This window comes from Bos mutus, chromosome 17 (genome assembly GCF_027580195.1).
Source record: "Bos mutus isolate GX-2022 chromosome 17, NWIPB_WYAK_1.1, whole genome shotgun sequence".
Taxonomy (NCBI): Eukaryota; Metazoa; Chordata; class Mammalia; order Artiodactyla; family Bovidae; genus Bos; species Bos mutus.
This window is the reverse complement of record NC_091633.1, coordinates 59,196,009-59,210,976: the sequence shown is the minus strand read 5'-3', so window position 1 is coordinate 59,210,976 and position 14,968 is coordinate 59,196,009. Positions and strand designations below refer to the sequence as shown.

At 40.2% G+C, this 14,968-nt stretch overlaps 1 protein-coding gene across 4 annotated transcripts in view; it reads left to right on the top strand.

Annotated features, from left to right (window-relative positions):
- ANAPC10 (anaphase promoting complex subunit 10) overlaps positions 1-14,968 on the top strand; it is an 85,310-nt gene that overhangs the window by 18,734 nt on the left and 51,608 nt on the right. For all 4 annotated transcript variants that reach the window (XM_070386601.1, XM_005908280.2, XM_070386600.1 and 1 more), the window contains exon 3: positions 4,378-4,468. In XM_070386601.1, the coding sequence (XP_070242702.1) occupies positions 4,378-4,468 (91 nt within the window). The remainder of the gene's footprint in view (positions 1-4,377; positions 4,469-14,968) is intronic.

Genomic DNA, 14,968 nt, shown 5'->3' with positions numbered 1-14,968 from the left:
TTGAAAGACGTTTTTACTTATAAGGTATTGATTAATTCTAGGAAGAGGTTTTGAGGAGTTGTTTGAATCTTGATGGGAGATATGCTATGAATTTTGTTAGTATCAGTTGAAGATTTTGCCCATAAGGAGGGTGGTAGTTGATTTAATAGGGACAAAATGCTCGGTGTTTCTGAAATCTGCTCTAGTACCATCAGAGATGGAGCAAACAAAAGATGTCAAAGCGTCATTTAATTAAAGGATCATTTAATTAACTGTTAAAAGGGTCAAAGGGTCATTTAAATTCAAATTTTAATTATTTTGAATTAAATAATTGAATTGAAATAATAATAATTGAATTATTATTTAATTAAATTAAGTAATACTTTGTTATTTTGCTGCTGTCAGTGTCTAATAATTTTCCCTTTTGGAAGAAAGAAATTCTGGCATGATAACTCTCTTAAGAAGTCTTGGCCCCTAATAAATGAATAGTGGTGGAGGAACTGAGGGGAAAAAAAGTCTGAACTCTTGAAAGGGCCTAGACAAAAGGGAAAAGTTCAGGAACCTCCTGAGGGTGATCACAGATCCCCATTATTTGAACTGTGAGTTCTCTGAGACAGGGGCTGTTTTATAGTAGTGGGGTATAGAGAGTGGCTCCACTGTCGGAACTGGAAGAGATTGCTTCTCAATCTGGAGAAATGTCTCTCCAGACTGGCTGAGAGGATTGAGAAGAGTCCCTGTAGCTCCTTAGACCCCTATCGTTGAAAATTGGGAGGACACTGGAAAGGCTGATTAGAGGGCTGAAAGCACCTAAAGTGCTTCAGTTTGGAATAGTCTCTTTTCCAGTGTTGTAACTCTTGGCAATAGTAGCAGAAACTAGGAGGGCTTTGGTTCTGTCTAGGAGCCTTCATTTGCTAGAATTGAGAATTAAGAATTTAGGCAGTCTTCCTTTGAGATGACTCATCTAAAATGCAAGCGAATTAGCTCACCAGATTAACTGTATCTGGAGTGAACATAGTTTTCCATTCTATCCTGGTCCTTTTTACTAGAAGGGCAAGAGTCAGCCCATTAATAAACAGAAGTAGAGGTGACCTGAGTGGGATCAACATTCAGATGGAAGGCCAGAATTTTCTTCAGAAACAATTAGAAGTTGATTATAATAATCATAAGGAGGTTCATCAGATTTTTGTATGCAAGTCTGAATTTTGTTCCAATCAGCAGGCTTTGGAAAAGCCCCGGGGATGGCTCAATGAAGCTGTTTATCGGTTGCTTGAGGCTGGTCACATAATAAGTTGGCAGGATGGTTTCCCAGTTATAATTCTAGAGACCTTTCAGGATTTTCTCAGTTAGTGGTTTTCATCCAGTGCTGGCCCTGGCCCTCACCAGTTATCTTTGAACTAGTTGATAGGAATCAGAGAAACCAGGTTGGTAAATTTTAATGACTGTACTAAATTCCTTAGCAAATATGTAAGAATCTTCAATTACTTTGGGATCATTTTTGGCTTGGGATCAGTTTGGCTTGCAGTTCAGTTTTGGTCTGGGAATTATAAGAAATTAAGGGTTTAATGTATATTATCATATGTGAAATAGATCACCAGTCCAGGTTCAATGCATGAGGCAGGGCGCTCAGGGCTGGTGCATTGGGATGACTCAGAGGGATGGGATAGGGAGGGAGGTAGGAGGGGGGTTCAGGATGGGGAACACATGTACACCCAGGGCTGATTCATGTCAATGTATGGCAAAACCCACCACAATATTGTAGTTAGCTTCCAATTAAAATACATTAAAAAAAAATAAAGAGAAGACATACTTCTTCCCTCCCCCCACAAAAAAAAAGAAATTAAGGGTTTAGCCTTTAGAGCCTTAGGAGGCTTAAAGAGGAACATTCTGACAAATTCTAAAGAAAAGGGAGTTGGCAGAGTTTAAGAGACAAGGGGAAGGTTGGCGAGAGAATTAGTATGGGGGAATTAAAGGAACAGAGGAGGTGTCGTCAGCACAGAAGAGAAAGAGGAAGATGGCACCAGAGGTGGAGTCTGGCCACAGGAGCTACGGGAGGGTGACAAGATGGTGCCTGAGGTGACGCCTACAAGCAGCCAAGGAAGAAGAGCCTGAGGCTTCAGGAGCCATTTTATCTTTCTTTAATCATTTGTTTGCCTCAGTTCATCTTAAAATTTGATTTTGCAGAGAGACCATTTTAGACTCCTGATAATGTTGCGGAGCCTCAAAATACCAACCAAAATAAGCATTACACTCAGTTCTGGAAATTTTTGAGCTATGGTAGTCCGATTCAGCTCTAAGGCAATTAAGTTAGGAATCTCAAAAGTTCTCTGTAATGGCCATTGATATTTTTAATTGCCTTTGGTCAAGTTGGTCCATTTAGTTAGAAATGTGCCTGAGGAAGGACTTGGGCTTTTAAACATAAAATCATCTGGAGTCCTCCCAGGGGGCGGGCACACTCAAAATGTTTAGATCACTAGGATCTCATTTCTCTGAAGGTTTTCTCTGGAGTAAAAGAACAATTTCCAAACAGCTTACAGCACAGACAGCTCAATTCAAACAACTTGCAGGCTAATTTCAGCCAGTTTGAAGGAGACAGCTTGGTTTGGAGGAGGCAGGCCAGACTTTTTTAAGCCAGTTTCCAGAGGAGAGTCCCTTCCAAAGGAGTACGATGAAGAAAACTGGAACAGTTTCAGGGAAACAGCCCCTGTTCCCAAATGAATGGGCCAAAGGTATTTTCAGCCAGCTTTGGTTGAAACAGTCTGATCTCAAAATTAGAGTGACCTGCCAAATGAATACTTGTATACAAAACAAAGCCTTAACCGAAGAGATGAAACCTTAAGACAGATCCCAAATAAAGCCTGGAGAGCTTCAAATGCTAAGAGGGCATGTGCCCAGAATCAAGAGAAAGACTTACTTTCATACTCCAGGGTCAGCGAGAAAGCAGTGAGTGGGTTCACTGTGGGTATTGCACCTGTTTGCTCACCAGTCCTGGACCTTTGGAGGCCTGAACTGGTCCCCATTCCCTATGTGGGCCACTTCTAAATATTTGTTCTGAAATAAATATTCTGCCAGATATTTCTCCAGCAAAGATGGGTTTGCTTAGGATCAGAAGAGCATTGGAATTCAGGGTCTGCAACCACAGTAAACCATGCGCAAGTTCCCACAATGAAGGGAAGTAGCACCCTTTTATAGGGAGGAAAAAGAAGTGGGGAGGGCTTTAATAAACAGAAAGCCCATGGCTTTTCACTGGCTGAGTCCTTGCCAGGAAAGGAGAGGAGTCTTTCTTCTTCATTTTGGTTCTGTTATGGTCACAGGGTGTCAGAACTCCCACTCTGGTCTCCCAACTCTGTTTAACTGAGATTTCTGTTTATTAATTTTTTATGCTTCTAAGAATTGAAGTCTGGTTAAGAGGACGGGAGAATTTTGGTTAATTTAAATTACACAGTACTGACCATCCTGGGCTGGAAGAAGCACAAGCTGGAATCAAGATTGCCAGGAGAAATATCAATAACCTCAGATATGCAGATGACACCACGCTTATGGCAGAAAGTGAAGAGGAACTAAAAAGCCTCTTGAAGAAAGTGAAAGAGGAGAGTGAAAAAGTTGACTTAAAGCTCAACATTCAGAAAACTAAGATCATGGCATCTGGTCCTATTACTTCATGGCAAATAGATGGGGAAACAGTGTCAGACTTTATTTTTTTGGCCTCCAAAATCACTGCAGATGGTGACTGCAGCCATGAAATTAAAAGAAGCTTACTCCTTGGAAGGAAAGTTATGACCAACCTAGATAGCATATTGAAAAGCAGAGACATTACTTTGCCAACAAAGGTCCATCTAGTCAAGGCTATGGTTTTTCCTGTGGTCATATATGGATGTGAGAGTTGGACTGTGAAGAATGTTGAGCGCCGAAGAATTGATACTTTTGATCTGTGGTGTTGGAGAAGACTCCTGAGAGTCCCTTGGACTGCAAGGAGATCCAACCAGTCCATTATAAAGGAGATCAGCCCTGGGTGTTCTTTGGAAGGACTGATGCTAAAGCTGAAACTCCAGTACTTTGGCCACGTGATGCGAAGAGTTGACTCATTGGAAAAGACTCTGATGCTGGGAGAGATTGAGGGCAGGAGGAAAAGGGGACGACAGAGGATGAGATGGCTGGATGGCATCACCGACTCGATAGACGTGAGTTTGAGTAAACTCTGGGAGTTGGTGATGGACAGGGAGGCCTGGCGTGCTTCGATTGTTGGGGTTGCAAAGAGTCGGACACGACTGAGTGACTGAACTGAAGTGAACTGACCATCCTCTTTATCAAACTTGCTGGACAAATACATATAGTAGTTTTATGTTTTGAATATATGGCTCGCTCTTTTTCATGAGAATTCATTGTCACTTGTGATTTTAGGATTTGGAGTGGATCAGTTACGAGATGACAATCTAGAAACTTACTGGCAATCAGATGGATCCCAGCCTCATTTAGTGAACATACAATTCAGGTAATACGTTTAAAATTTTTTTCAATTTGTATAGGTTATAAGTGGACAAAGAAGTTGATTTTATTGACAGAAAATTTAAATATAGAAATTATAGTGAAGTACACTTAACTCTGCTCTTTATAAGCCTCAGGGATTACTTTTCTACTCAATTAGATTCTGTGTTTTAAGTTTACTCTGTCTTATCCTTTATTAATTCTTTTTTTTTTCCATTTAATCAATACTTTTTGTTGAAGTGTAGTTGATTTACAACGTTGTGTTAATTTCTGCCGTACAGCAAAGTAATTCACTTATATGTGTGTGTATATGTATATATGTACACGTTCTTTTTTTAGAATATTCTTTTCCATTATGATTTATCATAGGGTATTGAATGTATTAAGAGGTCTCTGTGTTATATATAGTACGACCTTGTTGTTTTCTTTATGTATTCTTCATGGTATTTACACAGTTCCTTTTATGTAGATATTTGTCAGATATAGTTTTCAGTATGATTTATATCATAAAAATATGCTTTGCTTACACCTTAATGAATTGCTTTAAGTATACCAGAAGTGATGATGTTAAGTTCGTTAGCTATAAACCGTTCATGTAACTTCTCATATTTATACTTCCATTTGGAAGAAAACTTTATTTACCTTATTACCTCTAAGGACACTTTCAGTTTTGAAATGCTTAATTTTGGTGTAAATGAAAAACAGCCATATGTTTGTCAGTTGCTTTGAATTTATTGATAGATAGGAACCAGTCAACTTGCTTATCTTGCTCCATATACACCATCTCTTTTAACATTCTGTGTATAGTATTTTTAGTTTGTTTTCATTGTCCTAGAATACAGATCAACACATTTCTTATGAAAAAACCTGGTAGTAAATCTTTTAGGCCTTTTGTGCCGTCTGGTCTCTGTTGCAGCTACTCGTTAATGCCACTATAGCGTGAAAGCAGCTGAAGGCAGCGCATAATCACTGAATTCAGCTGTTCAGAGTAGTCGTTGTAACGTGAAGTGAAGTCGCTCAGTTGTGTCCTACTCTTGGCGACCCCGTGGACTGTAGCCTACCAGGCTTCTCCGTCCATGGGATTTTTCATGCAAGAGTACTGGAGTGGGTTGCCATTTCCTTCTCCAGGGGATCTTCCAGACCCAGGGATTGAACCCAGGTCTTCTGCATTGCAGGCAGAGCTTTACCGTCTGAGCCAGCAGGTAAAGGTCCTTGTTTATTTTATACACAATAGTGTATGTATGTTAATCCCAAACTCCTAATTTATCTGTCTGCCCTCCCCTCCCGCACCGCCCTGCTATTTTCTCTGGCAGCCATACGTTTGTTTTCTGTCAATACGTGGATTTGTTTTGTAAATGAGTTCATTTATATCATTTTGTTAGATTCTACTTGTGAGTGACATTTGATACTTGTCTTTGTCTGTCTGACTTACTTCACTTAATATAATAATCTCTAGGTTCATCCATGTTGCTGTGGATGGCATTATTTCGTGTATATTCCATTGTGCATATATACCATGTCTTCTTTATCCATTTGTCTTTGGACATTTAAGTTTCTTCCATCTTTTGACTATTATAAATTGTGCTGCAGTGAACATTGGGGTGCCTCAGTCTTTTTGAATTATAGTTTTCTCCAGATACATGCCCATCATTGGGGTTCCTGGATCATATGGTAACTCAAGTTTTAGCTTTTTTGAGGAACCTTTATACTATTATTCTCTAGGGCTTCCCTGATAGCTCAGTTGGTAGAGCCTGTAATGCAGGGAACCCTGGTTCAGTTCCTGGGTTGGGAAGATACCCTGGAGAAGGGATAGGCTACCCACTCCAGTATGGTAAAGAATCTACCTGCAGTATGGGAGACCTGGGTTCAATCCCTGGGTTGGGAAGATCCCTTCTGGAGTGGAGAATTCCATGGACTGTATAGTCCATAGGATTGCAAAGAGTCGGACACTACTGAGCAACTTTCACTTCCTTCCTCATATTGTTCTCCATAGTGGCTGCACCAACTTACATTCCCATCGGACATGTAGGAGGGTTCCTTTTTCTCCACACACTCTCCAGCATTTATTATTTGTAGACTTTTTAATGATAGCCATTCCAACTGGTATGAGGTGATACCTCATTGTAGATTTGATTTGTCTAATAATTAGCGATATTGAGAATCTTTTCATGTGCCTGTTGGGCATCTGTATGTCTTCTTTGGAGAAATATGTTTAAGTATTCTGCTCATTTTTTGATTTTTTTTTTAAATTAAGCCTTATGAACTGTTTGTGTATTTTGGAAATTAATCCCTTGTTGGTAGCATCATTTGCAAATATTTTCCCCATCTGTAGGTTGTCTTTTCATTTTGTATATAGTTTCCTTTGCTATGAAAAAGCTTTTATTAGGTTTCTTTTGTATATTTTTTTTTATTTAGGCAACAGATCCAAAAATATATTGTGGCAATATATGTCACAGAGTGTTCTGCTTATGTTTTCCTCTAGGAGTTTTACAGTATCTGGTCTTAAATTTAGGTCTTTGATTCATTTTGAATTTATTTTTGTGTGTTGTGTTAGAGAATGTTAGAAAAGACACCTTTTACATATAGGTGTCCAGTTTTCCCAACACCATGTATTGAAGAGACCATCTTTTCTCCATTGTATATTCTTCCCTCCTTTGCTACAGATTAATTGACCATAAGTGCATGGATTTAGAGCTTCCCAGGTAGTGCTAGTGATAAAAAACCCATCTGCCAATGCAGAAGATGCAAGAGATGCAGGTTCGATCCCTGGGTCAGAAAGATCCCTTGGAGGAGGGCATGGCATCCCGCTTCAGTATTCTTGCCTGGAGAATCCATGGACAGAGGAGCCTGGTGGGCTACAGTCCATAGGGTCGCAGAGTCGGACATGACTGAAGTGACTTAGCACACACACAGTCACACATTGATTCATTTCTGGGCTTTCTGTCCTGTTTCATTGATCTGTATGTCTGTTTCTGTGCTGGTACTATACTGCTTTGATGACTGTAGCTTTGTGGTAGTCTAAAGTCAAGGAGCGTGATTCCTCCAGCTCCATTCTTCTTTCTGAAGATTGTTTTGACTATTTGGCATCTTTGTGTTTCCATACAAGTTTTAAAAATATTTTGTTATAGTTCTTTGAAAAATGCTATTGGTAATTTGGTAGGGATAGGATTGAATCTGTAGATTGCCTTGGGTATTATGGTAATTTTAACAATAATGATTCTTCCAGTCCAGGAACGCAGTATATCTTTCCATCTATGTGTGTTGTCTTTAATTTTTTTCATCACCATCTTATGATGATCAGTTTTTGGAGTACAGGTCTTTTGCCTCCTTTAGTCAGTTTAGTTCAGTCGCTCAGTTGTGTCCAACTCTGCGATCCCATGAATTGCAGCATGCCAGGCCTCCCTGTCCATCACCAACTCCTGGAGTTAACCCAAACTCACATCCATCAAGTCAGTGATGCCATCCAGCCATCTCATCCTCTGTCGTCCCCTTCTCCTCCTGCCCCCAATCCCTCCCAGCATCAGAGTCTTTTCCAATGAGTCAACTCTTCGCATCACGTGGCCAAAGTACTGGAGTTTCAGCTTCAACATCAGTCCTTCCAATGAATACCCAGGACTGATCTCCTTTAGGATGGACTGGTTGGATCTCCTTGCAGTCCAAGGGACTCTCAAGAGTCTTCTCCAACACCACAGTTCAAAAGCATCAATTCTTTAGCGCTCAGCCTTCTTCACAGTCCAACTCTCACATCCACATATGACCACTGGAAAAACCATAGCCTTGACTAGATGGACCTTTGTTGGCAAAGTAATGTCTCTGCTTTTTAATATGCTATCTAGGTTGGTCATAACTTTCCTTCCAAGGAGTAAACGTCTTTTAATTTCATGGCTGCAATCACCATCCCCAAAATAAAATCTGACAGTGTTTCCACTGTTTCCCCATCTATTTCCCATGAAGTGATGGGACCAGATGCCATGATCTTAGTTTTCTGAATGTTGAGCTTTAAGCCAACTTTTTCACTCTCCTCTTTCACTTTCATCAAGAGGCTTTTTAGTTCCTGTTCACTTTCTGCCATAAGGGTGGTGTCATCTGCGTATCTGAGGTTACTGATATTTCTCCCGGCAATCTTGATTCCGGCTTGTGCTTCCTCCAGCCCAGCATTTCTCATGATGTACTCTGCATATAAGTTAAATAAGCAGGGTTTACCTCCTTAGGTAGGTTTCTTTTTAGGTATTTTATTCTCATTTGATATGATGATAAATGAGATTATTTCCTTAATTTCTTTTCTGATATTTCATTGCAGTATATGGAAATGCAACAGATTTCCATCTATTAGTATCCAGCAACTTTACTGAACTCACTGATGAGCTGTAGTAGTTTTTTATTAGTGTCTTTGGGATTTTCTAGGTACAGCATCATGTAATTTTGCAAACAGTAACAGTTTTACTTCTTTTCCAATTTGAATTCTTTTTATTTCTTTTTCTTCTCTTACTGCTGTGGCTAGGACTTCCAAAACTATGTTGAATAAAAGTGATGAGAGTGGGCATCCTTGTCTTGTTCCTGATCTTAGGGGAAATGCTTTCAGCTTTTTGCCATTGACTATGATGTTAGCTGTGGGTTTGTTGTATATGCCCTTTATTCTGTTAAGGTATGTTCCCTCTATGCCCACTTTCTGGAGTTTTATCACAACTGGATGTTGAATTTTATCAAAAACTTTACCTACATCTCTTAAGATGATGACATTGTTTTATTCTTCAGTTTGTTAATGTATATTTCATTGATTAACTTGAGGATATTGAAATATCCTTGCATCTCTGTGATAAATCTCACTTGATTGTGGTGTATGATCCTTTTACTGTATTGTTGGTTTCGGATTGCTAATATTTTATTGAGAATTTTTGCACCTGTGTTCATCAGTGATATTGGCCTGTAATTTTCCTTTTTGTGGTATCTTTGTCCAGTTTTGGTATCAGAGTGATGGTGTCGTCATAGAATGAGTTTAGAAGTATTTCTCCCTCTGTAATTTTTTGGAATAGTTTAAGAAAGATGTGTTAACTCTTCTCCAAATGAAGTTCATAGTTCCTGGCTTACCTCTGCAGCCCTCTGGTCCTAGACTTCTACTTGTTGGGAGTTTTTAAATTACTGATTCAGTTTCAGTACTGATAATTCATCTGCTCATATTTTCTGTTTCTTCTTGGTTCAGTCTTGGGAGGTTGTACTTTTCTAAGAATTTGTCTATTTCTTCCAGGTTTTCCCTTTTATTAGTTGCTCGTAGTGGTCTCTTTCAATTCTTTATATTTTGTGCTGTTGGTTGTAACTTTTCCTTTTTCATTTCTGATTTTATTGATTTGGTCCCTTCCCCTTTTTTTCTTGATGAGTTTGGCTAGGGATTTATCAATTTTGTTTATCTTTTCAAAGAAACAGCTTTTAGTTTCATTGTTCTTTTCTGTTGCTTTTTAGTCTGTCTGCATACTGAGTTGCTTCAGTCATGTCCAACTCTGTGACCCAATGGACTGTAGCCCCCCAGACTCCTCTGTCCATGGGATTTTCCAGGCAAGAATGCTGAAGTGGGTTGCCATGCCCTTCTCCAGGGATCTCCTCCGATCCAGGGATCAAACCTGCATCTCTTAATGTCTTCAGCATTGGCAGGCAGGTTCACTAGGATTCATATAGAATTGCTATTATTTCTTGCTTAGATAGGCTTCCTTGGTGGCTCAGATGGTAAAGAATCTGCCTGCAACGCAGGAGACCTGGGTTTGATTCCTAGGATGGGAAGATCCCTGGAGGAGGGCATGGCAACCCACTCCAATATTCTTGCTTGGAGAATCCCTATGGACAGAGGTGCTTCGTGGGCTCAGTCCATGGAGTTGCAAAGAGTTGGCTATGACTGAACAACTAAGTACAGCACAGCACTTGCTTAGATATTTGATAAAATAACCATTGAAGCTATCTGTTCCCAGTGTTTTTTTATGTGAAGTTGTTTTTTTTTTTAAACATACAATTTATTATTTCTTTAATTTATTTTCTATTCCTGAATCAGCTTTCTTTCTTGCCGTAGCACAGATTTTCTCTTCAATTACCAGTTTATCTCCCATTTCATTGATACATTTCTCCCTCCAGAAAAATATAGTTTTTTATGCCTCAATTGTCAGCAGGTCTTAAAATTACTTTTTAGTGTAATTTTAATTTTATATTTGGGTATAGTTGATTTACAATGTTGTGTTTGTTTCAAGTGTACAGCTAGGTGATTAAGTTATATATATGTGTATATATATATACACACACATATTGTTTTTCAGATTCTTTTCCCATATGGGTTCTTACAGAATATTGAGTAAAATAGTAGGTTCTTGTTGATGATCTGTTTTATTGAATCAGTTTTGGTAAGTTGTTTTCAAAATTCATCTAATTTATTGGCCCAAAGTTGTTACCAATATTCCGTTATCGCAATAGTGTGATTTGTAAGAAAGATACATACTTGGTTATTCAGATGTCTCATATATACTTGGTCTTCATTCATACTTCCTGGCTCACAGCTCCCTAAACCCTTGGCATTTCCTGAATGATAAGAGCAATGGGATGATATTTGACTTCTTGCTCTCAGGTTCTTGAAAACACTTAAGGGAAGGGGACTTTTGGATTCCCCTCAAGGGTGGAGCTAGTTGTGGAGAGAATCAGCCATGTGACGAGAAGGTTGGAACTTGCAGTCCCACCCTGTGATTTCCAGGAAAGGGAGAAAGTATTTTCCAGTATGTTCACATTATTCTGGAGAAGGAAATGGCAACCCACTCCAATATTCTTGCCTGGAGAATCCCATGCACAGAGGAGCCTGGCAGGCTACAGTCCATGGGATCGCAAAGAATCAGACACGACTGAACGACTGACACTTCACTTTATTTCCCATTGCATATGCTGTTCTTTAGTTTTGCTACTTCCTAATCAAGAGATGGCATCTATGACTCCTTTCTTGAAACTAATCAGGCCTTTGTGGATTTCTTGTCTAACAGAATATGGAAGTTATAATACTGTTCTTTCTAAGACCTGGTCATAAAAGTCAGTTTCTTCCTTGTTCTCTGTTTAATGGATTCTTTCCCTTGGTACTCATTTACCATGCTGTGAGAAAACCTATATCAAATAGAGAAACCCATAAAAAAAAATGAATCAAAACCCAAGTCCTCAGCTAAGCTCCCAGCTGACAAGCGGCACAGCTTGCCAGCTGTATGGGTGAGCCACCTAGAAGCTCATCCTTCAGCTCTCGAGTCAAGTCGTCACACCTGATGCTGTGTGGAGCCTTCACTTCTGGGCCCTGTCCAAATTCCAGATTCATAAACAAAGAAAAAAATTATTTTTTTAAGTCACTAAGTTTTGAGATGGTCTGTTGTATACCTATAGATACCTATTTATGTTTTCTCTTTTTAAGTTACTATTTTTTAATTCCATCATTTCTGTCTTTTCTTTAGCTGCCTTAATTGACTGATTTTTCCTCATTCAGTTCAGTTTAGTTGCTCAGTTGTGTCCGACTCTGTGACCCCATGAATCGCAGCACTCCAGGCCTCCCTGTCCATCACCAACTCCCGGAGTTTACTCAAACTCATGTCCATCGAGTCAGTGATGCCATCCAGCCATTTCATCCTCTGTCGTCCCCTTCTCCTCCTGCCCCCAATCCCTCCCGGCATGAGGGTCTTTTCCAATGAGTCAACTCTTCACATGAGGTGGCCAAAGTACTGGAGTTTCAGTTTCAACATCAGTCCTTCCAATGAACACCCAGGACTGATCTCCTTTAGGATGGACTGGTTGGATCTCCTTGCAGTCCAAGGGACTCTCAAGAGTCTTCTCCAACACCACAGTTCAAAAGCATCAGTTCTTCGGCACTCAGCTTTCTTCACAGTCCAACTCTCACATCTATACATGACCACTGGATAAACCATAGCCTTGACTAGACGGATCTTTGATGACAAAGTAATGTCTCTGTTTTTCAATATGCTGTCTAGGTTGGTCATAACTTTCCTTCCAAGGAGTAAGCGTCTTTTAACTTCATGGCTGCAACCACCATCTGCACTGATTTTGGAGCCCCAAAAAATAAAGTCTGACACTGTTTCCACTGTTTCCCATCTATTTGCCATGAAGTGATGGGACCGGATGCCATGATCTTAGTTTTCTGAATGTTGAGCTTTAAGCCAACTTTTTCAGTCTCCTTTTTCACTTTCAACAAGAGGTTTTTTAGTTCCTGTTCACTTTCTACCATAGAGTGGTTTTTCTGATTCTTCATAGTAATTTTTTATTAGATGCTGGATATAGTAAATTTTACCAAGGTGAGTGTTGGATTTTTTTTTTTTTTTAAGAGAATTAGACTTTGGTCTGGCAGTCAGCTAAGCTACTCAGGAATAAAGCTGATGGGGTTTCCCTGGTGGCTCACTGGTAAAGAATCCACCTGCCAATGCAGGAGACATGGGTTTGATCCCAGGTCCAAAAAGGTACCACCTGCTGTGCAGCACACTCTAGAGCCCGGGCCCCACACTGCTCAGCCGCCATAGCTCCTGAAGCCTGTGCGCTCTGGAGCCTGTACTCTGCAAGAGAAGGCACTGCACTGAGAAGCCTGTGCACTCTGGAGCCTGTACTCTGCAAGAGAAGGCACTGCACTGAGAAGCCTGTGCACTCTGGAGCCTGTACTCTGCAAGAGAAGGTGCTGCACTGAGAAGCCTGTGCACTGCGATTAGAGAAAACCCCAAGCAGCAATAAAGACCCAGCAAAGCAAAAAAACCAAACCTAGTTTCTTTATTAAAAAACAAAGAATCAACTTGATCTGTTTTAAGCTTGACTTTAAACCTCTTTATCGGGAACCTAGAGTACCTTTTGTAATGGGATAGACAGTAAATATTTTAGGCCTGGCAAACTAATTAGGGTTCAATAATATTGAACTCTAAAATTAAACAGACTTACCCATCCAGTCATCAAAGTGCTAGATGGGTGGAGCCAGCCCCTATTAAATGTGTGATGTGAGGGTTCTAAGCGCATGTTTGCTTCCTGTCAAACTTTCTCAGAGGAAGGGGAGAGTAGTGGGTGAGGGGATAGAGAAAGGCTGGGAAGATTACTTATGTCATCAGAATAAAAGATTACACTCTTTCTTCTCCCTTCTTACAGTACTTTATCCTAAGATGCCTGGCATATAGTAAGCATTCAGTTATGGTGATTATTATTATGATGATTTGAGCAATTTGAGTAGCTGTCACTGTCTCCTCATCTATGCATTTACCCTTCCCACATACATTGCCATTGGACAAACAGCATGATTTTGTATGCAATATTAGTTTTTAAATTTACCACGAGATAAAAATTATAAATAAGTTTAAAAGGCTTTATGGAGTAATAGTTTTAAATTTTTCATGAGGCACAGTTTGCTTTGCAAATCTAATGAAACTACATATATAGTATAACTATGAACTGGACAGGGAACAACAGACTGGTTCCAAATAGGAAAAGGAGTACGTCAAGGCTGTATATTGTCACCCTGCTTATTTAACTTATATGCAGAGTACATCATGAGAAACGCTGGGCTTGAAGAAGCACAAGCTGGAATCAGGATTGCCAGGAGAAATATCAGTAACCTCAGATATGCAGATGACACCACCCTTATGGCAGAAAGTGAACAGAAACTAAAAAGCCTCTTGATGAAAGTGAAAGAGGAGAGTGAAAAAGTTGGCTTAAAGTTCAACATTCAGAAAACTAAGATCATGGCATCTGGTCCCATCACTTCATAGGAAATAGATGGGAAAACAGTGGCTGACTTTATTTTTTTGGGCTCCAAAATCACTGCAGATGGTGACTGCAGCCATGAAATTAAAAGACATTTACTCCTTGGAAGGAAAGTTATGACCAACCTAGACAGCATATTAAAAAGCAGAGACATTACTTTGCCAACAAAGGTCCATCTAGTCAAGGCTATGGTTTTTCCTGTGGTCATGTATGGATGTGAGAGTTGGACTCTGAAGACAGCTGAGTGCCGAAGAATTGATGCTTTTAAACTGTGGTTTTGGAGAAGACTCTTGAGAGTCCCTTGGACTGCAAGGAGATCCAACCAGTCCATTCTGAAGGAGATCAGCCCTGGGAGTTCTTTGGAAGAAATAATGATAAAGCTGAAACTCCAGTACTTTGGCCACCTCATGCGAAGAGTTGACTCATTGGAAAAGACTCTGATGCTGGGAGGGATTGGGGGCAGGAGGAGAAGGGGATGCCAGAGGATGAGATGGCTGGATGGCATCACCGACTCAATGGACGTGAATTTGAGTGAACTCCGGGAGTTGGTGATGGACAGGGAGGCCTGGCCTGCTCTGATTCATGGGGTCGCTAAGAGCTGGACATGACTGAGTGACTGAACTGAACTGATACCTGTGATTTCTGGGGCTACCTAGACCTGGCTTACTGGTAGCTCAGTTGGTAAGGAATCTGCCTGCAGTGCAGTAGGCCCAGGTTCCATCCCTGGGTGGGGAAGATGCCCTGAAAAGGAAATGGC